The following is a 27541-nucleotide window of genomic DNA, read 5'->3' as shown; positions in this document are numbered from 1 at the left end:
CCAATGTCCATCGCCCTCTCGCTGCCGCCGCTGATAGTCCCGTCCTCCACGTGTTCCCCGAAGTACCGCTGTCCCCAGCGTGCACGCACAGGGGAGATGATGGACCCCTCTCGCTGCCACCGCCGCCGCTGATAGTCCCCGTCCTCCACGCTCCTGTCAGCTCCACGCAGTAGCGCGATCAGCTGAGCGGTCACTGAGGTTACTCGCGGCCATAACGTGGAGCTCCCCATCCTGAGAATACCAGCCTTCAGCCGTATGGCTTTATCTGGCTGGCATAAAATTGGGGGGGACCGCACGCCAGTTTTTTTTTAATTATTTATTTCTATTTTTTTTTTTCAATTCAACAAGCTTTATGGGCTTGTTTGAACTGAAAAATACATGAAACAATCGTTGACAAAACTGCAGGCAAAAACGCACCAAAACGCACCAAAAAAGCAGCAAAAACGCACCTACATTTTTTGTGACATTTCCAGGCTCTTTCTGACAAGGTGCAGTTTTGGCTGCAGTTTGTGAACACGAAAAAGAAGCAGCGTGCGCATGTAGCCTAAGGGTATGTGCGCACGTTGCTTTTTACCTGCTTTTTACCTGCTTTTTTGCTGCTTTTTCTTCTGCGCTGTTTAATGCCAAAATGGATGTGTTCTTCTATTCAAGCAAAGTCTATGGGAATTTGGGTTTCTTGTTCACACTATGTTGTTCAAAATGCTGCCTTTTTGTGCAGAACTTTGGTCAAAAACTCAGCTTTTCAAAGAAGCAACATGTCAATTGTTTTTGCCATTTGGGTTTTGCACTGCAAAGCTGAGTTTTTGAGCAAAGTTCTGCACAAAAAGGCAGCATTTTGAACAACATAGTGTGAACAAGAAACCCAAATTCCATAGACTTTGCTTGAATAGAAGAACACATCCATTTTGGCATTAAACAGCGCAGAAGAAAAAGCAGCAAAAAAGCAGGTAAAAAAGCAGGTAAAAAGCAACGTGCGCACATACCCTAACTCTCCTATAACATGTGATTGGGCGAGAGAAGGATCTGGCCTCTTGGCTATCATCGTGAGGTGATCACGGGGCGCTGTTGAGTTGCACTGACAGGTGGGGGTCTGCTGAAGACCCCTGTGCTTGTCATGATGGTTCCCTGAGAAAGTCAACGCTGGGGGGCGTTCATGGGAGACTGTGGGAGACTGTGATTTTTGATGATCGCAGGATAAATTAAGAGGACTAACAGATAAAATGAAAAAGAAATGTTTTCAATAATATGAGCAAAAAAATAAAAACCTAAAAATTAAAATCACCTTTCCTTTTGCCCCATACAGATAAAGGAAAAAACAACCCTCCCCCACACACACACAAATTTAGCCTTGCTCTAGTCGTAAAAGTCCGATCACTCAAAAGTCCAACTGGTCCCACAAAGACCCGTCACACGGCTGTGCGGACCGAAAAATAAAGAAGGTGTTGCTTCTGGAAGAAGGGGAGGAAAAAACGAAAAATTGCCTGGTTCTGAAGGGGTTAAAACTGGCACGAATTACACATTGATTGGGGGCAAATAATTTAGAGCCATCCAAAAGGAACATCATCTAATGCAAAACTCACTTTACGGTTATGTGCCATTGCCATATAGAAGAACTAGTGACGACAGACACAAGAACATGGAGGAAGCGCTGCCTCCTTATCAATGGAGACTCCGCTCCTGGCAATAATATGGGGCAGGAATACATGGGCTGTACACTACGGCTGCCACGGTCACTGCATAGAAGAGCTCTCCAAAGATGGCAGCTGCTGCGAGCTTCAGTTACGCACAGCTGTATGACGGCCGCCGCCATTTTCGTAAAGCCCATGTGCTACTGACATACTACTGGCGTATATGCTCCCTCTAGTGTCTGCTCGCTTTACTCAATGCCATAGGGAAACTTTCATTTCACGTCATTTTTTTTTTATTGCCGTAAAGAGGTTGGAAGGGTGTAACCCGGAAGTGACGTTTATTTCCATTTCCGGATTGTTAGCGGATGGCGGCTGTGTACAATTCAGCTGCGTGTGAGCGGTACGTGTAGGCCCGCGGCGGGATACTGTCCTCTACCCAGCAGTGGCGGCGGCGTCTGTCCTCATCCTTCATCTCACACGGTAATGTGGAGCGCAGAATGGCGTACACCTACTACATTATACAAAAGCATGCTTATTGCACTACGGGCATCGGATACCGGGGCTGCAGGAAGATGGCAATACTGCAGCAATAGCATGGATGAGTCCGGACCTTTTAGTATTGCTGGTGATGTCAACAAACAAGGGGCAGAGGCTCATAACCGGGCCACTTAGGGTGTGTGCAGAATATATGCATAGAAACTGCAGGTTTTGGCAGAAAAAACGCAGCAGAAAAACATGTTTTTGTGATTTGTTTTTTTTTTTTTTTGTAATGCGTTTCTTTTCTTGCATTTTCCTGAGTTTAAGGCTATGTGCGCACGTTGCGTAAATTCATGCAGTTACGCTGCGCTTTGCAGCGCAGCGTAACTGCATGCGTCCTGCGTCCCCTGCACAGTCTATGGAGATTGTGCAGGGGCCGTGCGCACGTGGCGTCTCAGAGCGCAGCGCTTCGGCTACTGCTGAAGCGCTGCGCAAAAAGAAGTGACATGTCACTTCTTTCCTGCGCTTTGCCGGCAGCTCCTGCTCTGTCTATGGGAGAGGCTGCAGGCAGAGCGCATGGAATCGGCTTCACTACGGACATATCTGCAGCGATCTAAAGCGCACATGTGCTCTTCAGATCGCTGCAGAAATTTCTGCAGGGCTAGTACGCAACGTGCGCACATAGCCTTAAGGTGATTGTCGAGGTTCAGGTGCTGTACCCCGGCCATCGCCACCGGGGCGCTGTAACCCCCCGGCCATCGCCACCGGGGCGCTGCAACCCCCCCGGCCATCGCCACCGGGGCGCTGCAACCCCCCCGGCCATCGCCACCGGGGCGCTGCAACCCCCCCGGCCATCGCCACCGGGGCGCTGCAACCCCCCCGGCCATCGCCACCGGGGCGCTGCAACCCCCCCGGCCATCGCCACCGGGGCGCTGCAACCCCCCCGGCCATCGCCACCGGGGCGCTGCAACCCCCCCGGCCATCGCCACCGGGGCGCTGCAACCCCCCCGGCCATCGCCACCGGGGCGCTGCAACCCCCCCCCCCCGGCCATCGCCACCGGGGCGCTGCAACCCCCCCCCCGGCCATCGCCACCGGGGCGCTGCAACCCCCCCCCCGGCCATCGCCACCGGGGCGCTGCAACCCCCCCCCCCCCCCCCCCCCGGCCATCGCCACCGGGACGCTGCAACCCCCCCCCCCCCCCCCGGCCATCGCCACCGGGGCGCTGCAACCCCCCCCCCCCCCCCCGGCCATCGCCACCGGGGCGCTGCAACACCCCCCCCCGGCCATCGCCACCGGGGCGCTGCAACACCCCCCCCCCCCCGGCCATCGCCACCGGGGCGCTGCAACACCCCCCCCCCCGGCCATCGCCACCGGGGCGCTGCAACACCCCCCCCCCCCCGGCCATCGCCACCGGGGCGCTGAAACACCCCCCCCCCGGCCATCGCCACCGGGGCGCTGCAACCCCCCCCCCCCGGCCATCGCCACCGGGGCGCTGCAACCCCCCCCCCCCCCGGCCATCGCCACCGGGGCGCTGCAACCCCCCCCCCCGGCCATCGCCACCGGGGCGCTGCAACCCCCCCCCCCCCCCCGGCCATCGCCACCGGGGCGCTGCAACCCCCCCCCCCCCGGCCATCGCCACCGGGGCGCTGCAACCCCCCCCCCCCCCGGCCATCGCCACCAAGACTTCCGCTGAAGTTCTAGCTGAGACCTGGCTGTCGCTGTCCAGAGTGGTGCCCACGTTGTGAAGTTTTGTATATGTGTCAGGTTGTGACGATGGACTTCCAGCCCCTCAGGCTCATATTCCCTTCATATGGCCATTATCCTCTCCTTCATTGTCAGATCCTTGGCTCCAACAAACACTGGGCATTGCAGCATGAGGCTGGGGAGCTCAGAGTGCATTGTCGTTCCTCCAACGCATATCCAGAATTTCAAAATACGATTTTTTTTTTTTGCCACTGAATCATCGTTTTTGGGGTCCCAAGGATATATATTTTGCCTATCTTTTAATGGGTTGTGTGTATTTTTTTTATATAATATATATATCTCACACACACACTGCAGAATTATTAGGCAAGTTCTATTTTAGGGGATTTTTTTTTTTTTTTATAAATTGATCAACTATGTTCTCAATCAACTCAAATATCAAAGCTTAAAGGGGTTATCCGGCTTATTTTGAGTTTTTTTTCATTATTACCCTTTTGGGCTACATTGGGGCAGGTAAGTAGATAGAGACCACTTACCTGCCCTGCTGTCAGCCCCTCTCCCCCGGCTCAGAGTGGTCATGTGACCGCTCCTGCCGCAATTTTGCTGCTTCCGGTCATTTCATGTCAACATGGGCAGGGCCATGTTGACATGCAAATCTGGAACAGCATGTCGCCTCCCTGCTGGGCTGTACAGTGCGTGGAGTCCCCGCCCCCTTCCCTGCACCCTCTCACACATTTTCCCGCACCCCGTACTCTGGCCACAACCTCCCCCTGCACTTCTGTGGGGTCCGTGACCTGGGGGCGGGGCCTGCCTGCGGCTGCCGTGGTGTCAGCGCCAGCACCAGGCCCCCTGCTCAGGATCACACATTCAAATGTACCGGCATCACAGATCACCGATGCCGGTATATTTGAAAGCGCTGATGAGAGGGAGCGCAGCGCTGCTTCTCATCACTGTCCCTCCCGCTGTCTGTGCTCTCTTCAGCACAGCGGTGACGTCACTACTGTGCTGATATGGCCAGAGCACACAGCGCGCGAACGTGCAGGAGCGGCGGGGACCGAGGACGGGTGAGTATGTACTCCCTATGGGGGTAGGGGGGGTCGGTACAGAGCGCCGTGTGTGCGTGCAGAGCCCGATGTGTGTATGCGGTGCGGAGCCCGATGTGTGGCTGTTATTTGCAATGCTGTAGTGATAACAGGTCAGGTGCTGGGGAAGAATACTGACAGGGAATGTGTGTGCAGGGGGCGGGCAGGGGGCGAGGCTGGACACTGGCGTGGGGCTGGACAGTGAGGCCGGGCGGTGCCAGCTCTGACTGGGAGGTTTGGCACAGGAAGTGGTCAGTTTGTTTGTGCTGAATGTAAACAGAGAGCTGCAGAGAATAAAGGGTGAATTCAAGAGGAACAAAAGTTAGAAAACAAAAAATAACAATGTTGGGGTGTTTTATATGACAATACAGCACAGAAACTCAAAAATTTTTGTTATGTCGGACAACCCCTTTAATATTTCTGGAAGTTGGAGTGTTTTTTTTTTTTAGATTTGGCTATCTTAGGAGGATATCTGTTTGTGCAGGCAACTATTACTGTGCAGAATTATTAGGCAATTTAATAAAAACAAAATATATTCTCATCTCACTTGTTTATTTTCACCAGGTAAACCAATATAACTGCACAACATTTAGAAATAAACATTTCTGACATGAAAAAACAAAACCCCAAAAATTAGTGACCAATATAGCCAACTTTCTTTATGATGACACTCAGCAGCCTACCATCCATAGATTGTCAGTTACTTGATCTGTTTACAATCAACATTGTGTGCAGCAGCCACCACAGCCTCCCAGACACTGTTCCGACAGGTGTACTGTTTTCCCTTCCTGTAGATCTCACATTTTACGAGGGACCACAGGTTCTCTATGGGGTTCAGATCAGGTGAACAAGGGGGCCATGTCATTATTTTTTCATCTTTTAGACCTTTACTGGGCCAGCCGTGCTGTGGAGTAGTTGGATGCATGTGATGGAGCATTGTCCTGCATGAAAATCATGTTTTTCTTGAATTATACCGACTTCTTCCTGTACCACTGCTTGAATAAGTTGTCTTCCAGAAACTGGCAGTAGGTCTGGGAGTTGAGCTTCACTCCATCCTCAGCCCGAAAAGGTCCCACAAGTTCATCTTTGATGATACCAGCCCATACCAGTCCCCATCTCCACCTTGCTGGTGTCTGAGTCGGAGTGGAGCTCTCTGCCCTTACTGATCCAGCCTCTGGCGCATCCATCTGGCTCATCAAGAGTCACTCTCATTTCATCAGTCCATAAAACCTTTGAAAAAATCAGTCTTAAGATATTTCTTGGCCCAGTCTTGACGTTTTATCTTATGTTTCTTGTTCAAAGGTGGTCATTTTTCAGCCTTCCTTACCTTGGCCCTGTCCCTGAGTATGGCACACCTTGTGGTTTTTTATACTCCAGTAACATTGCAGCTCTGAAATATGGCCAAACTGGTGGTAAATGGCATCTTGGCAGCTTCACGCTTGATTTTCCTCAATTCATGGGCAGTTATTTTGCGCCCTTTTTGCCCAACACGCTTCTTGCGACCCTGTTGGCTATTTGCCATGAAACGCTTGATTGTTTGGTGATCACGCTTCAAAAGTTTGGCAATTTCAAGACTGCTGCATCCCTCTGCAAGACATCTCCCAATTTTGGACTTTTCAGAGCCCTTCAAATCTCTCTTCTGACCCATTTTGCTAAAGGAAAGGAAGTTGCCTAATAATTAAGCACATCTTATATAGGGTGTTGATGTCATTACACCACACCCCTCCTCAATACAGAGATGCACATCCCCTGATTTATTTAATTGGTAGTTGGCTCTCAAGTCTATACAGCTTGGAGTAGGACAACATGTATAAAAATTATCATGTGATCAAAATACTCATTTGCCTAATAATTCTGCACACAGTCTGTGTATGTATGTGTAGGGGTTGCTATGTTTTTACTGGCATCTTCTTGACTTTGCAAACTTAACGCTGTGGATGTTTATTTGCACATCTTTCTTTATTTTTTAAATAAACCTTATTATTTGCCTGCATTGGCACAAATCATATTGCATATGTTAATGTAATTTTTTTCCCCACAGACTTTTTCAGAGATCCATGTTTGACTCCCTAAACGTCAACTGAGAAATTGCAGGTTTGTAAAAATTAAATAACTAAAAAAAAGTGATGTATAGAAAAGAGTATTAGGCTTTGTGCGCACTAGACCGTTTTACTCGCGGATTTACCCGCAGATTTGCTGCGGAAATATCTTGAGAAAGGTGTTAAATCTTTCTGCGGACATTTCCCAGCAAAACCTATGGAAAAAAAAAATAGGTGTGCGCACACTGCGGATTTTTCTCAAGGAAAGTTTCTTGAGAAAATGTTCTCGAGAAACTTTCTTGAGAAAATCAGCATGTTCATTATTTCCTGCGGATTACCCCCGGATTTGCACTTATCCATTCATAAAAATCCGCAGGGAAAAATCCGCGGGTAATTCGCGGCAAATCCGCATGCGTTTTTGCCGCGAATTTGGTGCGGATTTTTTCCGCAGATGCAAGAATCTTCAGCTCCCAGAATGTCTCAAGAAAGTTTCTTGAGAAACATGACATTTCTAGTGCGCACATAGCCTTAGGGTACAATAAAACAAGTAATAACCAAAATTCCATTTCACAGGGAGATTATAAAGGGTTTCACAGATATTCGATGTTTCTTTGTTATAATCAGCTTGCCTTTCAGAGACTGACTTAGGCTGGGGCCACACGGGGACTACTGCGATCCCCTCGCATGACACTCGGCTCATGCTGGCAGTACAGCAGATCCGAGTGTCATGCGTGTGTCCTTGCAACTGAGGTCCGTTCGTGCGAGCAGACCTCAGCTGCGAGGGGCGGGCCGGCACTCAGGAGGGGAGGGAGGGATTTCTCTCCCTCTCTCCTGCATAGTCGGCTATTGCCATTCTCTCACTGCACTGGCAGTACACCGGTGTATCACGAGTGCAGTGCGATTTTTCTCTCGCTCCATTCACTTGAATGGGTGCGAGAGAAAGAGTCTCGGATTACAGTCGCAGTATGCTGTGATTGCTTTCTCGGTCCAATTAGAGCTGAGAAAATAATCGCTCATGTGCGCTGACACACAGGCTAGAATTGGTCCGAGGGGAATGCGATGTTTTATAGCACTCCACTCGCACTGTTTTTCTCGCCGTGTGGCTTAGGCCTAAGGCTGGGGCCACACGGGACTACTGTGATCCCCTCGCATGACACTCTGCTCGTGCTGGCAGTACAGCAGAGCCGAGTGTCATGCCTGTGTCCTTGCAACTGAGGTCCGTTCGTGCGAGCAGACCTCAGCTGCGGGGGGCGGGCCGGCACTCAGGAGGGGTGGGAGGGATTTCTCTCCCTCTCTACTGCGTAGCCGGCTATTGCCATTCTCGCACTGCACTAGCAGTACACCGGTGTACCGCGAGTGCAGTGCGATTTTTTTTTTTTTTTTTTTTTTTTTCCTCTCGCCCCATTCACTTGAATGGGTGCGAGAGAAAGAGTCTCGCATTACAATCGCAGCATGCTGCGATTGTTTTCTCGGTCCGATTAGGGCTGAGAAAATAATCGCCCATGTGTGCTGACACACAGGCTAGAATTGGTCCGAGGGGAATGAGATGTTTTATCGCACTCCACTCGCACCGTTTTTCTCGCCGTGTGGCTTAGCCCTTACTGTTGTAGTTTAATGCTCCACTGACAGCAAACTGCTATCACTAGTTGATATAAATAGAATATTTGGTAATAATGGGTGGGATTATTGGTGTGGGGAGCAGTACATATTAAGTTTGGATTTACATATGCTTGACTAGCCAACACAGCGTGACACTGAATTCTCTGGGGCTTCCAGCAAGACAACCGTAGAAGCTACAGCAATAAAAGTTACTGATCCTGAAAGGGCTGCCAAATCCCTATTTCAGGATACCATTAGTATTGTACTAGAAAATCACCTGACAGATTCCCATTATGTTTTGCATACCAGTCTTGAGCCATGGTTAACTCCTAAGGGCCAGCTTCCTGTCTTGGCTATCCTTGCCCAGCAGGATTCTGGCCAGGAGTATGTATATCACATACGTGCGGCCACTTGACCGCAGTGCCTTTCTCCGAAATCGGAAACTCCTCACAGTGCACGCCTTGGCAGAAGGGTAGTACAAGTGGTAGTTACTTCAGGGATTTCTTATTTCCTTACGCAGAACTGGAATTAGTTTTCTCACTCCAGGGACAGCTTTAGGATGTCTCATGAGTCCTATGACCCCCCAATGAAGTAGGGTATAGTGTTTTTTTTTTTTTTTTTTTTATGAAACAGTGAATTATGCATTCTACCAAGTTGAGAGCAATATCTAATGTATTATGTAGTAATCATATAACATTGCCATGTTACTACAACATTTGTATGCATATTTTAATAGAATACTTTCCTCCACAGAATTCTACGACGACCAATCAAAGTTCTTCTTCTGAAACCACAACCGAGAAAATGCAGGTTAGAAATATGTTGTGTGATGTTATGAACCGATAGGAAAAAATGTTTGAATTTCACTTTAAAGAATATTCTGTTCGTGGCATTGTGAACACAATCTATGCAGCTTGGCATGGCCTCATGTTTTAAGTCACCACTGGGAATGTTAAATCTACAGTATTTATCAATCTTCCTTTTAATCTTAATGTTTTGGGAGTTAGTTAGATGAAAAACTCCAGTAATTAGCTGTGTATCTACACTCATTGATGTGAAGGAAAATTATTGGAAAAGGATGAACAAAGATGATCTGACGGGATACATATTTGACTTAAATAAAGTACCTAAGACCAACAAAATATTAATGTTCAGTTAAAATACCAGAAAAATGATCCTCTTTGTAATTTTATCATTTTTCAGAACAATAGTTCAGGAAGCCAGAATGCATTGGCAGGTGCAAACCAAAATCCAGACCAAAAGGTGAAACCCAAATTCAAATGCAAGGTAAGTGTTTATGCTTATATATATATGTGTGTGTGTGTGTGTGTGTGTGTGTGTATAGATAGATAGGTGTGTGTATGTATATGTATGTGTGTATATATTTATTTATTTATTTTTTTTTGTCAGTGCTTAAGGTTAACCATAAATATAAGACTGCATTTCTTGTTATTGCGGTAGACCTATATACACAATGCAGGGACAATGCTCCAACGGGTCTGTTCTAATGATTAACCAGATAGCAACTAAACATTATAAATTTACTGAGTTTTGGTCCTTGCTTCAACTTCAATATACAGTATGCGGTTTCTGGTATCAGAGGACACGGAGTGTTTATTACCACTTATGACTTTTCCTTTGATGGCTGCTTGGCGATTGTCAATACTTCTTCATTTACCTCCTGATGCCACTGTCCATAGCGAAAGTGGCATCAATTTTCTTATCAGATGGAGGGGGAGCTCCCTCTTTGCTTCTCCATGGTGACCCAGGCTGAATAATGGCTGCTGGGTCACCCAGGTATAGTGGCCTGTAAGATCCTGCCTTGAGCAGGACCTGATGCATCTCCTGTCTGTGTCTGATTGATCTAATACACTGCAATATAAAAGCATTGCTTAGTATTGGATCAGTGATCAGACCCGGAAAAGTTGATGTCCATCCTAGGACTAGGTTAAAAAAAAAAAAAGTTTATAAATTGTAAAAATATATTTAAATTAAAATCACAAAATAAAGAACACAGACGTGCGATTTCGTTCGGCTATGTGGTTGACACCGGACGCGTCGTCCACATCAATCACATCGGGAGGATAGCAATTAACAGCAGAGAGGAGGGACAGGAGCCGCTGCAATGACGCCCATCTGACCGGACCAGTTGAGTTGGAATTGCATGCAGCGCGGGAGCTATTCAAAAGGTTTTTTGGGGATTTACAGGGGGGTCAGTACATAATATACAACTTTTTGAATGCAGCACAGAGGCGGAGTAAGGAGGTGGTATTAGCTCATACATGAAAAAAACTGGTGACGGATTCCCTTTAATATTTTAGTTTGAAATTTGCAAAATGATCACACTTTTTGTCATATTTTCATAAATAATTTTCATAAATGCGAATCCTAGTGACCAAAATATACCATTAACATGAAGTCACTGGGATTTCTTTAAGCATTCCACATTTATCACCACAGAAAGTGACACTGGTCAGGAAGGTGAAAACAGGGGGGGGCAGCAAAAACTACAACTTTGCCTTATTAGACTGCTAAAAAAAATACTGTTTTAGAGAAGGAGTGGGAGGTGAGATTGGGGATAGTTACCTTACAGGATGGATCTAGGCAGCGGGATCACAGGAGATGACGGAGGCAGCAGGATCACAGGAGATGACGGAGGCAGCAGGATCACAGGAGATGACGGAGGCAGCAGGATCACAGGAGATGACGGAGGCAGCAGGATCACAGGAGATGACGGAGGCAGCGGGATCACAGGAGATGACGGAGGCAGCGGGATCACAGGAGATGACGGAGGCAGCGGGATCACAGGAGATGACGGAGGCAGCAGGATCACAGGAGATGACGGAGGCAGCAGGATCACAGGAGATGACGGAGGCAGCAGGATCACAGGAGATGACGGAGGCAGCAGGATCACAGGAGATGACGGAGGCAGCAGGATCACAGGAGATGACGGAGGCAGCAGGATCACAGGAGATGACGGAGGCAGCAGGATCACAGGAGATGACGGAGGCAGCAGGATCACAGGAGATGACGGAGGCAGCAGGATCACAGGAGATGACGGAGGCAGCAGGATCACAGGAGATGACGGAGGCAGCAGGATCACAGGAGATGACGGAGGCAGCAGGATCACAGGAGATGACGGAGGCAGCAGGATCACAGGAGATGACGGAGGCAGCAGGATCACAGGAGATGACGGAGGCAGCAGGATCACAGGAGATGACGGAGGCAGCAGGATCACAGGAGATGACGGAGGCAGCAGGATCACAGGAGATGAAGGAGGCAGCAGGATCACAGGAGATGAAGGAGGCAGCAGGATCACAGGAGATGAAGGAGGCAGCAGGATCACAGGAGATGAAGGAGGCAGCAGGATCACAGGAGATGAAGGAGGCAGCAGGATCACAGGAGATGAAGGAGGCAGCAGGATCACAGGAGATGAAGGAGGCAGCAGGATCACAGGAGATGAAGGAGGCAGCAGGATCACAGGAGATGAAGGAGGCAGCAGGATCACAGGAGATGAAGGAGGCAGCAGGATCACAGGAGATGGAGGCAGCAGGATCACAGGAGATGAAGGAGGCAGCAGATCGGGGAGGGTTAGAGGTTCGAGAGGGAGCACAAATCACGGGGGTGAGAGGTGGAGGGAGAGCGGACAGCAGATCACGGGGCTGCCAGGTGAGGGAGCGCACATCACGGGGCTGACGGGTGAGGGAGCGCACATCACGGGGCTGACGGGTGAGGGAGCGCACATCACGGGGCTGACGGGTGAGGGAGCGCACATCACGGGGCTGACGGGGGAGGGAGCGCACATCACGGGGCTGACGGGGGAGGGAGCGCACATCACGGGGGTGACGGGGGAGGGAGCGCACATCACGGGGGTGACGGGGGAGGGAGCGCACATCACGGTGGTGACGGGGGAGGGAGCGCACATCACGGGGCTGACGGGGGAGGGAGCGCACATCACGGGGCTGACGGGGGAGGGAGCGCACATCACGGGGCTGACGGGGGAGGGAGCGCACATCACGGGGCTGACGGGGGAGGGAGCGCACATCACGGGGCTGACGGGGGAGGGAGCGCACATCACGGGGCTGACGGGGGAGGGAGCGCACATCACGGGGGCTGACGGGGGAGGGGGCGCACATCACGGGGGTGACGGGGGAGGGGGCGCACATCACGGGGGTGACGGGGGAGGGGGCGCACATCACGGGGGTGACGGGGGAGGGGGCGCACATCACGGGGGTGACGGGGGAGGGGGCGCACATCACGGGGGTGACGGGGGAGGGGGCGCACATCACGGGGGTGACGGGGGAGGGGGCGCACATCACGGGGGTGACGGGGGAGGGGGCGCACATCACGGGGGTGACGGGGGAGGGGGCGCACATCACGGGGGTGACGGGGGAGGGGGCGCACATCACGGGGGTGACGGGGGAGGGGGCGCACATCACGGGGGTGACGGGGGAGGGGGCGCACATCACGGGGGTGACGGGGGAGGGGGCGCACATCACGGGGGTGACGGGGGAGGGGGGCGCACATCACGGGGGTGACGGGGGAGGGGGCGCACATCACGGGGGTGACGGGGGAGGGGGCGCACATCACGGGGGTGACGGGGGAGGGGGCGGGCAGCCCATAACGGAGGAGAGGGGGCGGGCAGACTATCACGAGGGGGAGGGGCCGGGCAGCACATAACGGAGGAGAGGGGGTAGGGGCCGGGCAGCAAATCGGGGAGAGCGGTGGCACTGTGGCAGATGGAGGAGGGCAGCGGCGAGTAGGTAGACTTTTCGCCGGTTTCATACAGTGCAATGGCGGCGCGGCAACTTCCGGGTCCCATGCTCCCGTCACATAACAGCATGGGACCGGAGCTTGTCGCCCTGCTATTGCACTGTATACACTCACTGTGTATGCTGGCGTGCTCAGGACCGACAAGTGAAGGTGACGGGGGCGGTCACCGGCAACAGGTCCATGGTGGTTGGAGAGATTGGTCACAAGGCCGATCTCTCCAATCAGAGCTTCTAGAACTGGGGGAGGGTGATCCAGGGAGGTCACCCAGCTCCAGCCAATTTCAAGTGCTACAGCTGCACTGGTCAGGGCTGGATTTCATTGTTTCAGCCATTTTAAATGGCTGGAACATTACAGTGGCTGTGATTGGTTGAGCGGCGTTCGTCAGCCAATCACAGCCTCCGTAGGTCCAGGAAGGAGGCACGGCCCCTCCTGAGGTCAGGTACAGGTCCCCTCCTTCTCGAATCTGTGGTTTGTGTTAACCGATTGCAGTCACCGGGGGCTCCAGTGCCGCGATTCTGCCATGACGAAAAGATCCGTCCTTGGTCTGTAAGGCCCAGGGCACCATGACGGATCTTTCTGTCCATGGTCGTGAAGGGGTTAAACTTGCCTGGTCACTGCCTCTCTACACCATTGCTTGTGTAAGGTCTATGCCCCTACAGTACACTCACAGTTTTATTATGATACCTGTAGACACACTGATTCCTGAAATTATTTGCAAGATAAAGGCAGCAGCGCATTAATTACAACTTTTAGCTCAGTTAAAGTATTTTATTTGTGTAAAATTAAGGTTTTCTTTGTTTTTCCAATCAAATTGAACCTCAAAACTTTGTTTTCTTGTCTCCGCAGGACTGCGACTTCAACTGTAGCTCTTTACAGAACTTTAGAATACATTTGCAAATGGCACATCAGACAGTAAATGAGACTGCTGAGGTACAGAACTTTTTATTTCTATTTTAATGTGTGTGTAAGAAATACAGTTTTCACAGAGCAAATATTCGTAAATTTCTTTGTGTTTAAAAATTACTACTATATATTATTGGTAAAAATATCTGGAATCCAGGGTTGCAATAGCATTGAAGCCTGTAAAGACACTTTTTGGGCTTTAAAGCCCAGCCATATGCGTATACATAAGGCTGAATGCTTCTATGCTTGGATACTGAGCAGCTGTATGAGCAGACGCGTTGCACAGTGAGCAGATCTGCATTGAATGTCAAGGTGTCTGCGTTCTAATATTTAGTAGCATCAGTACTTCTGGGCGCCGGGGACCCACAGTGTGTTAGTAGGTCACTGGTTGTCAGCATTACTGATGCTAATAATTTTAAGTCATAGGGGGCAAATACAGATGGAGCAGTATTTAGTGTGGGGGAGGGGGGTTTGGTTGATGAAATGTGCTGCACACTGATTTATTGCCCAGACTCTAGGTGAAGAGAGAAGATGATGATGGCTTCTGGGTTCTCCTCCCTTTGCCATTGGCCAAAGAGGTGAAGTGCTGAGAGCGAAGTACGGAAGAGGTCGGCTGTGACAGTGTGGTGTGCACATTGCAGTAATGCTACAGTCTGTGTAACATCTACACGGAGTATATACTGCACGATCACTGTATTGGAGCAGAAAGGAGGCGCAATTAAGGTCTAAACAAGGTTATTTCTTATAGGGGGCACAAAAGTGGGCCTAATTATATGCGAACACAAGGCATGATTACTTTTGAAGGGGACTAAGAGGAGAACCATTACTATGTGATGTCTAAAAGGGGCACTATGGCGTTAGAGATTGGCCAGAAGGGGATGTTAAAGGGGTTGAACCTTAGTGCCACTTGGAAGAATGAGATTGAAGATGTAGTAACGCTTCCCTGCATAAAGTGCAAGCTCTTAACATTATGTAAGGCAATGTATTACAAATGTGAGCTGCGGCAAATTCTATAGTCCTCTTCACTAAGGGGAGTACTCTTAGGCTATGTGCCCACGCTGCGGATTTTGCCGCGGATTTGCCGCGGATTTACCGCGGATTTCCCGAAAATCTGCAGCAGCGGCACTTCCAAGCCATTTCAATGGCATTTTGGAAATGCTGTGTCCATGCTGCGGATTTTTCCGCTGCGGATTTGCCGTGGATTTTGATGCGGAAAAATCTGCAGCATGTCAATTATTTGTTGCGGATTTTGGGTATAGAATGGGGGAAAAAAAAGAAATCCGCATCAAAATCCGCGGCAAATCCGCGGGTGCGGATTTGCCGCGAAAGTCGCGGATTTTCATGCAGAAAAATCCGCAGGTACATTCTACCGTGGACACATAGCCTTAAGGGTACTTTACACACTGCGACATCGCATCTAGAATTTCACATCGCTAATGAGATCGCTAGCGATGTCGCAGTGTGTAAAGTACCCTTTACTCTGCCTATATTCTTCTATAGCTGGGTTTTCTTTATCCCTTTCCCCCCGAGTGGGTTTTCATTTTTGCTCTTTCATCTTTTATTCCTCCCACTTCTAGCCAAGTTGTAATATTAAATAACATTTCATTTCACCATAAAATATACTGTGTGATGGTGAAAAAAACTACAATATTCATTATTCATTCATAATGGCATTCATTGTGCAGTAAAATTCACTTTGCAACATGATGGATTTTTTGCGGATAGTGAGGCTTTTTTTAGTTGCATAGCTTAATTCACTTTATAGATCAGACTTTTAAAGACACTATGGTACCAAATATTTACTTTTTAAAAAAGGAGGCTGATTTTTGTTACATTTTCTTAAAACGTTCTTTCTTTGTCGCTCCATTGGGAGACCCAGACAATTGGGTGTATAGCTTCTGCCTCACAAAGTATTACACTTTAAAAAGTGTAACCCCTCCCCTCTGCCTATACACCCTCCCGTGCTTCACGGGCTCCTCAGTTTTATGCTTTGTGTTGAAGGAGGCACACATTCACTCAAGCTCCCATTTTAGTCAGCAGCAGCTGCTGATTGTATCGGATGGAAGAAAAGAGGGCCCCTAACAGGGCCCCCGGCATGCTCCCTTCTCACCCCACTTAGTCGGCGGTGTTGTTAAGGTTGAGGTACCCATTGCGGGTACAGAGGCTGGAGCCACATGCCGTTTTCCTTCCCCATCCCTTAGAGGCTCTGGGAGAAGTGGGATCCTAACCGGTCACCATTCACTGGGACCGGGCTCCCTCCGCAGCCCCTGGGGGAATCTGCCGGACAGGAGACTTGGTATCATCAGGGACAGGCCCTGCATCTAAAGGTACTCTGTGTCCCCTTGGGGACGGTGCATGGAGACCCTGTGTCACAGACGCTGCAGTGCTGCTGTTTTTTTGCGACGACCGGGACTACCGCGCCGACCGCACCTGTTTGCCGGCCGCGTTATTATTAACTTTAGTCCCCGGCTTCATGCGGCCTAGTACTATAACTCCCGCCAGTCAGGGGTAAGGGCGGGACGGTCGACTGGACGTCGGCAGTGAGGGCTGGAGTATATATATATATATATATATATATATATATATATATATATATATATATATATATATATATATATATATATATATATATATATATATATATATATATTATATATTATATATTATATATTATATATATATTATATATTATATATATATATATTATATATATTATATATATATATATTATATATATATATTATATATTATATTATATATATATTATATATTATATTATATATATATTATATATTATATTATATATATATTATATATTATATTATATATATATTATATATTATATTATATATATATTATATATTATATTATATATATATTATATATTATATTATATATATATTATATATTATATTATATATATATTATATATTTCTTTGTCGCTCTATTGGGAGACCCAGACAATTGGGTGTATAGGTTATGCCTCCGGAGGCCGCACAAAGTATTACACTCAAAAGTGTTAAGCCCCTCCCCTTCTGCCTATACACCCCCCGTGCTCCCACGGGCTCCTCAGTTTTTTGCTTTGTGCGAAGGAGGTCAGACACGCACAGCACAGCTCCACAGATTAGTCAGCAGCAGCTGCTGACTATGTCGGTTGGAAGAAAAGTGGGCCCATATAGGGCCCCCAGCATGCTCCCTTCTCACCCCACTCTTGTCGGCGGTGTTGTTAAGGTTGAGGTATCCATTGCGGGTACGGAGGCTGGAGCCCACATGCTGCTTTCCTTCCCCATCCCCCTCAGGGCTCTGGGTGAAGTGGGATCCTATCGGTCTCCAGGCACTGAGACCGTGCTTCATCCACAACTCCTGTGGAGACTGCTGGATAGGAGCCGGGTACCGTTCAGGGACATGGCCCTGCTACGTGAAGGTACTCTGTATCCCTGTGGGGACCGCGCACGGCAACACCTCAGCTTTGCTGGGTGTGCTAGTGCACCGGGGGACCGGGTTAAACTGTGCCATTACACACTCAGCGTCGCTGAGTGTGTTTATATGTAGGGGCTACCGCGCTAACCGCCGCTGCCATGGGAAACTGCGGTGCGGCTGGGACTTGTAGTTCGCCGGGGACTTCGGCGTTGGCCGCGCTTTTACGGCGGCCACGCTTATACTCGAGTCCCCGGCTTGGCTTGCGGCCTAGTTTCCCTTTCTCCCGCCCTCAGCCCTGACAGGCAGGGGAAGGGCGGGACGCTGCACGGAAGAGCAGCACTGAGGGCTGGAATATGATTTCCATACTCCACCCCCCTCACTGTGCACAGTGTGAGCACCTCGGCTACGCCCACGGCTCCCTCCTCTCGTCAGGACGCCGCAGCCATTTCCTGTCAGCTCCTACGACGCTGCAGAGAGGGACAAACCCTGAGAGACCCAGACACGGTCTCTGGTGGCCTCATAACCGCTTTAGGCGGATGGTAAGCAGCACCTGTGGTGCTAGCCTCATGGTGCTGTAGTGTACTGATACATTATTTGTTTTTAGTATATATTTTACACTGTATGAGCACAGTTCATTCTGGCTATATACCCTAGTGTGTGACTCAGGGAAAACAATAGCATGGCGCCCACAAAAGGCAGGGGTGCCAAAAACACAGGCTTATTATGCTGCCTGCGGCGCTTGTACGACCCAGCTGCCGGCAGGTTCCATTGACCCTCATTGTGTGCAATGTTCGGCCCCTGTGACACTTCTTTAGCCAGGGCCTCTGCTAAGAGGGGCCCAGGGGGAGCCACCTGTTGACACTGTCCTAGTGACGGGGACGGAGTTTGCAAAACTCTCTGAGACTATGGCTAAGATACTAGAAGCCTTGCAGTCCAGGCCGGTATCTCAGCAAAGGGACTCTGTTGAATCATTGTTCCCTGGCCCCCCTCAGTTGGACCAACAATGTCCTCCCGGGGTATCTCATACATCCCAGGCTGAGGGTTCTGACTTAGACCCCAGCCCCAGACCGACTAAGCGGGCTCGCTTAGAATTTCCCTCGACATCATATTGTTCAGGGTCTCAGCGGGGGGAATCTCTGGTTGATAATGCGGAGACAGCTGGTCAGGATTCTGATCCTGAGGGCGCTCTCAATCTTAATACATCCAGACCGGGACGCCATACTGAACGTTCTTATTGCGTCCATCGATCAAATGCTGGATATTTCTCTAGTCCCTTCCACGACAGCATAGGAGGTTGTCTCTCCACGCCCTAATTGGGACAGGAAGTTCAAGAGGTTTAAAAGGACCCTCCCACCTCCCACAGCCAGTGTCTTTCCTGTCCCCATGGGGCATGGAGAGGTTTTTGTTTTTCTCCTATGCTGTGGTGGCCGGCGAACTACAGTATAATTTTTTTTTTTTTTTTTTTTTTGGATCATCTATCCCCTGTACCTGAAGCCGGACAGCATCGGTCGGGCCTCACCGCTCCTCCCTTGCTGTTCCCTCACGCTGTGGGGGACCGCTGTTCCAGCCTTCCGGATCCTCCTGAGGGGTGATGCAGGCTGTTGAGCTCCCCGGCCGGCGTCCTCCCTGAGCCGCCGGCCGCTTCCCGCATGCACGCTGCCGGAGCGATCCGGAAGTGCTCCCGGAGGCGGGACTTCCGGTCTTGCGGACTTCCGGTCGAGCGCTTCCGGTTTTGCGGAGGCAGCGTGGAGGCACGCCGACGGTGACACGGCCTGCCCAGGACCGGATGCGGGAGGCGGGGAACATGCACCGTCACTGGGGGGGCAGGCCCTTTTGCATAAGGGCTGCCACGAAGACATCAGATCATGGTAAGCAACCGTGCTCCCTGTCATGTCTTCCGCTGCAGCAGCCTCTGCAGAACCCAGTGTGCCCCCTGCTACTGTGAGTATGGAGGGGAATGGTCCCTCGGACATAGGTCTTATCAGGTGATTTATGGCTATATGGTCTGTGTTTTCTAGGAGGACAAGGCCACCAAGAAAACTGACAGAAATGAAAAGTCAGAGAAGCCAGAGAAGTCAGAAAAAGCTGACAAGTCCGATAAGCCTGATAGACCTGACAGAATGGAAAAAATTAAGAAATGTCCTATCTGTATAAAGAAGCTCCCTGCAGTATGGGATAAAAAGCTTTGCCAGCAATGTACGGACCAGATTATTAGGGCCGAACAACCATCTCTGATAGATGAGTTGCGGTCCATGATGAAACAGGAGATTAGGGCCTCACTAGCTTCCCTCCCTGTTCCTGGTCCTGGCCCTGCTCCTGGCCCTGCTCCTGGCCCTGCTCCTGGCCCTGCTCCTGGACCCTCTCCTCCAAAAAAGAGGAGACTCCAGTCGACCCCTTCTGATCAGGAGGACGCTGATTCTACCTCGGAGGGTCCTGATGAAGGATTTCCATCTGGGGGGTCTGAACAGTCCTTTCTATTTCACTCAGAAGAGTTGGGGGATCTTATTGAGGCAGTTCGGAGCACTATGGGTTTAGAGGAAGTGCAGTCTCTTCCTTCAATCCAGGACGAAATGTTTGCTGGCCTGAAGTCAGTCAAACAGTTGGGATTCCCGGTTCATGCCAATGTTTTGGATATTGTCTCTCAGGAATGGGAATGTCCTGAGAGGCGGGTACGGAGTGCCCTTAGACGCCGGTTTCCTCTGGAACCTTCGGGACTACATTGGGAGGTCCCAAGAGTGGATGTTTTCTGGCAGATACCTCGGTGGAATCTGTCCGCCTGGCAGCCAGGACCTCGGTGCTTTCTAACTCTGCCCGACGTGCCCTCTGGCTTAAGGCCTGGAGTGGAGACTCCACCTCCAAAATGAGGCTTTGTTCCCTTCCGTTTAAAGGGGATTTAGTGTTTGGGCCTGCCCTGGATGATATCCTGGACAAGGCGACTGATCGTAAGGCCTTGCCCGATCCTAGACCTACCAGGAAGCGGTCCTTTCGTCCCTCGATGCCTCAGGCCTCCCAGCCCAGAGGGAAAGGGGAAGGCAGGCAGGTGGAGCTATCCCAAAGGTAGAGGGAGAAACATCCTCATCCCTCCACATCAGCAACGTCCTCAGCAGGACAAACAGTGACTCGGCCCGGGTGGGGGGAAGACTCTCAGCGTTTCTTACCCAGTGGCAGTCCATAACCTCTTGCCAATGGGTTCTGAAGATCATCTCGGACGGTCTTCTCATAGAATTCCTTTCCCCCCCTCTTCCGGGTCTCCGAGTCACTGCGCTGGCGTCTCCGGGTTCACAGGCTCTGTTGTACACAAAGATTATAGAGCTAGTGCACTCGGGGGTCGTTTCCCCAGTCCCGAGTCAGGAAGAAGGGGTAGGACACTACTCCCGTCTCTTCCTGGTCAAGAAGCCATCCGGCGACGTCCGTATAATTATCAATTTAAAAAGTCTAAACCGTCAGGTCAGGTACCGGCGGTTCAAGATGGAGTCGGTAAAATCAGCTATTCCCCTGATAGGTCTACACCACCAGATGGCCTCTATCGATCTGAAAGATGCCTACTTCCATGTACCCGTCCATCCGGGACACAGACAATACCTCAGGTTTGCGGTGCTTCACGGAGAGGAAGTGCTTCATTTCCAATTCAATGTACTTCCCTTCGGGATCTCCTCAGCTCCAAGGATCTTTTCCAAGATCATGGCAGAGGTGGTCGCCTTCATAAGATTGCAGGGTATCTGTCTGGTTCCGTATCTGGACGACTTTCTTCTCATGGCTCCGTCTGCTCCAACCCTCCGGAGCCATGTGGAAAGGTCTTTGGGAATCCTTCGGTCTCTGGGATGGATTCCCAATCTCAAAAAATCACAGTTATCCCCCTCCTCCACTCGGCAGTTTCTCGGAGTGCTGCTGGACTCCGACAGACAGGCATCCTTTCTCCCAGAGGGCCACAGGATGGCTCTGTTAGCCAAAATATCAAAGCTTCGCAGGCAGGCTCGCCCGACGCTTCGAGCGGCTATGTCAGCCCTGGGTTCCATGACATCCTGCATTCCTTCAGTCAGGTGGGCTCAGGCCCATTCTCGGTGTCTCCAGGATCATATCCTGGCACATTGGGACAGACTCCCGTCATCCCTAAACCGAAGGTTTCGCCTTTCGGAGTCCGTCTCCTCATCCCTTCTCTGGTGGCTGAGTCCCGCCAACCTGCAGGTGGGGGTTGCCTGGACTCAGAAACCCCTGGTTACACTGACCACAGATGCCAGCCTACGAGGATGGGGGGCAATAGGGGGTCTGGAGTCCTTACGTCAGCTCCCAGTCCTCCAACTACCGGGAGCTCAGGGCAGTCAGGGAAGCCCTCCTTGCGGCTCAGGACCTCGTCCGGGACTCTCACGTCCTGGTATATTCAGACAATGTCACAACAGTGGCACATCTTCGACATCAGGGCAGTACACGCTCAGGCGCCCTGAAGTCGGTATCCTCCCGAATCTTTCAATGGGCAGAACAATCTCTGCTCTCCCTTTCTGCGGTCCATCTGAAGGGCTCCCTCAATCTTCAGGCGGATTTCCTGAGTCGTTGGGATGTTCATCCGGGGGAATGTAGCCTGGATCAGGCGGTGTTCTGCTCTCTAGTGGCAAGGTGGGGTGCACCAGAGGTGGACCTCTTTGCCTCGGCAGGGAATCGCAAGGTCGCAACATATTTCTCCCTGAACCCAAGGGACGAGGCGTTAGGGGTAGACGCTTTCTGCCACAGTTGGTCCTTTCGCCTCGCTTACGCGTTCCCCCCTCTTCCTCTTCTCGCACGGGCCCTGAGGAAGATCAGAGACGAGGGGGTCCCAACTATACTGGTAGCCCCTCTGTGGCCCCGGAGGAGTTGGTACAGCCTGGTCCTGACGCTAGGAATCGACGGCCCAGTCCTCTTAGGTTCAGACCCCAGCCTACTGTCACAGGGTCCGATTTTCCATCCGGCTCCCCAGAAACTCAACTTGGCTGCCTGGCTTCTGAGGCCCGGGCACTGAAGGCCCAAGGGCTTTCTGACAAAGTTGTGGCTACGCTACAGAAGAACCGTAAACCTGTGACTAATAGTATATACAACAAAATCTGGAAGAAATTTTCCTCCTGGTGTGGTTCTCGGCCTCCTGACCCTCTTCGGCCTAATATTGCGCAGATTCTGGACTTTCTCCAGAGTGGTTTAGACTTAGGTCTTCGGCCTAGCACCCTGAAAGTTCAGGTGTCAGCACTCAGTGCAGTCTTTGACATGGCTCTGGCAGATCATCGTTGGATCCGTCGGTTCTTTGTGTCCGCTAGTAGACTCTGTCCACGTCAGAGGGTCCTGACGCCTCGCTGGGATCTCAATGTGGTCCTTACAGGACTATCTCAGTCTCCGTTTGAACCTCTGTGCTCTTGTAACATTCGTTCCCTTTCTCGCAAGACTGCTTTTCTTGTGGCTATTACATCTGCTCGCAGAGTCGGCGAACTTCAGGCTTTGTCCGTTAGGGAACCTTACCTGACCATCAGAGATGACAGCATTGTGTTTCAGCTGGACCCTTCCTTCCTTCCCAAGGTGGTTTCGGATTTTCACCGTTCTCAGTCCATCGTCCTGCCTTCCTTCTGTCAGAATCCTCGGACTCCGGGTGAGGAAGTGTTTCATTCTTTGGATGTCCGTCGGATAGTGTTGCACTACCTGGAGGTTACTGCTTCTTGGCGCCTTGATTCTAACCTGTTCATCCAGCCCTTTGGCCGCAATAAGGGCAAGAAGGTGGCTAAGAGTACCGTCGCCAACTGGATTGTGCGGGCAATTAGAGATGCCTACCTCGCTCAGCATCTCTCTCCACCTACTGGATTCACGGCGCACTCCACCAGGGCTACCTCTGCCTCCTGGGCCGAACGGGCAGGGGCTTCCCCTGAGCAGATCTGCAAGGCAGCTACGTGGTCTTCGCTCCATACGTTCACGAAGCATTATCGGTTGGATCTGGATTCCAACAGGGATTTGGCCTTTGGCAGGAGGGTCCTGCAGGCTGTGGTCCCCCCCTAGGTATCAATTCTTTGGTATTCCTCCTATGCTGTCGTGGAAGGGACTAGAGAAATAAGAATTATTCTTACCGATAATTCGCTTTCTAGGACCTTCCACGACAGCAGGTAATTCCCTCCCCTATATATTCATTACTCCTGAATGTGTAGTACTTCTCATATGCTATGGATTCTTTGTAAGACACTGGCTGTGGGAGGTGGGAGGGTCCTTTTAAACCTCTTGAACTTCCTGTCCCAATTAGGGCGTGGAGAGACAACCTCCTATGCTGTCGTGGAAGGTCCTAGAAAGCGAATTATCGGTAAGAATAATTCTTATTTCTCCCTCAGCTCCTCCGGCGGAGGAGTCGGCTTCTCTTACACAGAGTATGTTTCTAGACCACTCTGATTTCAGAGAGGCAGTCCAGAATCATCATGCTTGTCCAGATAAGCGTTTTTTCTAAGCGCCTTAAGGATACACGTTATCCTTTTCCCCCTGACGTGGTTAAAGGTTGGACTCAGTGTCCCAAAGTGGATCCTCCAATCTCCAGACTGGCGGCTAGATCCATACTTGCAGTGGACGAGGGGGCCTCGCTCAAGGATGCCACTGACAGGCAGATGGAGCTCTGGTTGAAATCCATCTATGAAGCTATCGGAGCTTCTTTTGCCCCAGCACTCGCAGCTGTATGGGCGCTACAAGCTATCTCAGCAGGTCAAGCACAAATTGAAGCAGCCACATGCACGGCCGCGCCACAAGTGGCATCCATTACCACCCAGACCTCGGCAATTGCGTCTTACGCTATTATTGCTGTCCTGGACTCTGCGAGCCGTACGGCGGTCGCGGCCGCCAATTCGGTGGTACTCCGCAGGGCCTTGTGGCTACGGGAATGGAAGGCAGATTCTGCTTCCAAAGAGCGCTTAACCAGTTTGCCAATTTCTGGCGAAAGGCTGTTTGGCGAGCGTCTGGATGAAATCATCAAATAATCCAAGGGAAAGGATACATCCTTACCCCAGTCCAAACAGGACATACCCCAACGGAGGAGAGGGCAGTCGAGGTTTCGGTCCTTTCAGGGCGCGGGCAGGTCCCAATTCTCCTCGTCCAAAAGGTCTCAGAAAGTACAAAGGAACTCTGATGCATGGCGGTCTAAGTCACGTCCTTAAAAGGCCACCGGAGGCGCCGCTAACAAAGCGGCTTCCTCATGACTTTCGACCTCCTCTAGTAGCATCCTCGGTCGGTGGCAGGCTCTCCCGCTTTTGCGACACCTGGCTGCCACAAATAAAAGACCGCTGGGTGAGAGACATTCTGTCTCACGGTTACAAGATAGAGTTCACCTCTCGTCCCCCGACTCGATTCTTCAGGTCATCCCCGCCTCACTAGCGAGCCGAGGCTCTTCTGCAGGCGCTGCGCACTCTGAAGGCAGAAGGAGTGGTGATCCCGGTTCCTCTTCAGCAACTGAGCCACGGTTTTTACTCCAACTTGTTTGTGGTCCCAAAGGAGGACGGGTCTTTCCGCCCGGTCCTGGACCTGAAACTGCTCAACAAACATGTAAAAACCAGACGGTTCAGGATGGAATCCCCCCGCTCCGTCATCGCCTCAATGTCCCAAGGAGATTTCCTTGCGTCGATCGATATCAAAGATGCTTATCTCCACGTACCGATTGCTCCAGAGCACCAGCGCTTCGCCATAGGAAATGAACACCTGCAATTCGTGGCACGGCCGTTCGACCTGGCAACAGCCCCACGGGTTTTTACCAAGGTTATGGCTACTGTAGTAGCGGTCCTCCACTCTCAGGGTCACTCGGTGATCCCGTACTTGGATACTGATCAAGGCACCCTCTCAAGAGGCATGCCAACGCAGCCTCGACGCTTCCCTGGAGACTCTCCAGGGTGTCGGGTGGATCATCAATTTTACAAAGTCAAATCTGACACCGGCCCAATCGCTGACATATCTTGGCATGGAGTTTCATACCCTCTCAGCGATAGTGAAGCTTCCGCTGTTCAAGCAGTAGTCACTACAGAAAGGGGTACAATCTCTCCTTCAAGGCCAGTCACACCCCTTGAGGCGCCTCATGCACTTCCTGGGGAAGATGGTGGCAGCAATGGAGGCAGTCCCTTTCGCGCAGTTTCACCTGCGTCCCCTTCAATGGGACATCCTACGCAAATGGGACAGGAAGCCGACGTCCCTCGACAGGACCGTCTCCCTCTCTCAGGCGACCAAAGCTTCCCTTCGGTGGTGGCTTCTTCCCACTTCATTATCGAAGGGGATATCCTTTCTACCCCCATCCTGGGAAGTAGTCACGACAGACGCGAGTCTGTCAGGGGGGGGAGCGGTTTTTCTCCACCACAGGGCTCAGGGTACGTGGACCCAGCAAGAGTCCTCGCTTCAGATCAACGTTCTGGACATACGGGCAGTGTATCTTGCCCAGAAAGCGTTCCAGCAGTGGCTGGAGGGCAAGCAGATCCGAATTCAGTCGGACAATTCCACAGCGGTGGCATACATCAACCACCAAGGCGACACACGCAGCTGGCAAGCCTTCCAGGAAGTCCGGCGGATTTTGATGTGGGTGGAAGCCACGGCATCCACCATATCCGCAGTTCACATCCCAGGCGTGGAAAACTGGGAAGCAGATTATTTCAGTTGCCAGGGCATGGACGCAGGGGAATGGTCCCTTCACCCGGACGTGTTTCAGGAGATCTGTTGCTGCTGGGGGGTGCCGGACGTCGACCTCATGGCGTCCCGGCACAACAACAAGGTACCAATGTTCATGGCACGGTCTCAAGATCCCAGAGCTCTGGCGGCAGACGCCTTAGTTCAGGATTGGTCGCAGTTTCAGCTCCCTTATGTGTTTCCTCCGCTGGCACTGTTGCCCAGAGTGTTACGCAAGATCAGGACCGACTGCCGCCGCGCCATCCTCGTCGCTCCAGACTGGCCAAGCTGGTCGTGGTACCCGGATCTGTGGCATCTCACGGTCGGCCGACCGTGGACACTACCAGACCAAACAGACTTGCTATCTCGAGGGCCGTTTTTTCCATCTGAATTCTGCGGCCCTCAACCTGACTGTGTGGCCATTGAGTCCTGGACCCTAGCGTCTTCAGGGTTATCTCAAGACGTCTTTGCCACTATGAGACAGGCTAGGAAACCAACGTCCGCCAAGATCTACCACAGGACGTGAAAAATTTTCCTGTCATGGTGCTCTGCTCAGGGTTTTTTCTCCCTGGCCTTTTGCCTTGCCCACTTTTCTGTCCTTCTTTCAATCTGGACTGGAAAAGGGTTTGTCGCTCGGCTCCCTTAAGGGACAAGTCTCAGCGCTCTCTGTGTTTTTCCAGAAGCGCCTAGCCAGGCTTCCACAGGTACGCACGTTCCTGCAGGGGGTTTGTCACATCGTTCCACCTTACAAGCGGCCGTTAGAACCCTGGGATCTAAACAGGGTTCTGATGGTTCTTCAGAAACCACCATTCGAGCCAATGAGAGATATTTCCCTCTCACAACTTTCGCAGAAAGTGGTTTTTTCTAGTAGCAGTCACTTCTCTTCGGAGAGTGTCTGAGCTAGCAGCATTGTCGTGCAAAGCCCCTTTCCTGGTGTTTCACCAGGACAAGGTGGTTCTACGTCCGGTTCCGGATTTTCTCCCTAAGGTGGTATCCTCCTTTCATCTCAATCAGGATATCTCCTTACCTTCTTTTTATCCTCATCCAGTTCACCAATGTGAAAAGGATTTGCACTTGTTAGATTTGGTGAGAGCACTCAGACTCTACATTTCTCGTACGGCGCCCTTGCGCCTCTCGGATGCACTCTTTGTCCTTGTCGCTGGCCAGCGTAAAGGGTCACAGGTTTCCAAATCAACCCTGGCTCGGTGGATCAAGGAGCCAATTATCGAAGCTTACCGTTCGGCTGGGCTTCCGGTTCCATCGGGGCTGAGGGCCCATTCTACCAGAGCC

The 27541-nt window shown here is 51.1% G+C and overlaps 1 protein-coding gene across 2 annotated transcripts in view; it reads left to right on the top strand.

Moving 5' to 3' along the window:
• The first annotated feature begins 1986 nt into the window (after positions 1 to 1986).
• Positions 1987 to 27541, top strand: part of LOC142243230 (uncharacterized) — a 255092-nt gene continuing 229537 nt past the window's right edge. For both annotated transcript variants that reach the window (XM_075314907.1, XM_075314906.1), the window contains exons 1-5: positions 1987 to 2108; positions 6934 to 6986; positions 9284 to 9340; positions 9734 to 9817; positions 14150 to 14233. In XM_075314907.1, coding sequence (XP_075171022.1) covers positions 9335 to 9340; positions 9734 to 9817; positions 14150 to 14233 — 174 coding nt within the window. In that variant the 5' untranslated portion in view covers positions 1987 to 2108; positions 6934 to 6986; positions 9284 to 9334. The remainder of the gene's footprint in view (positions 2109 to 6933; positions 6987 to 9283; positions 9341 to 9733; positions 9818 to 14149; positions 14234 to 27541) is intronic.

Source organism: Anomaloglossus baeobatrachus, chromosome 6 (assembly GCF_048569485.1).
Source record: "Anomaloglossus baeobatrachus isolate aAnoBae1 chromosome 6, aAnoBae1.hap1, whole genome shotgun sequence".
Taxonomy (NCBI): domain Eukaryota; kingdom Metazoa; phylum Chordata; class Amphibia; order Anura; family Aromobatidae; genus Anomaloglossus; species Anomaloglossus baeobatrachus.
The sequence above is the reverse complement of the archived record's forward strand: the minus strand, read 5'-3'. Positions and strand labels throughout refer to the sequence as shown.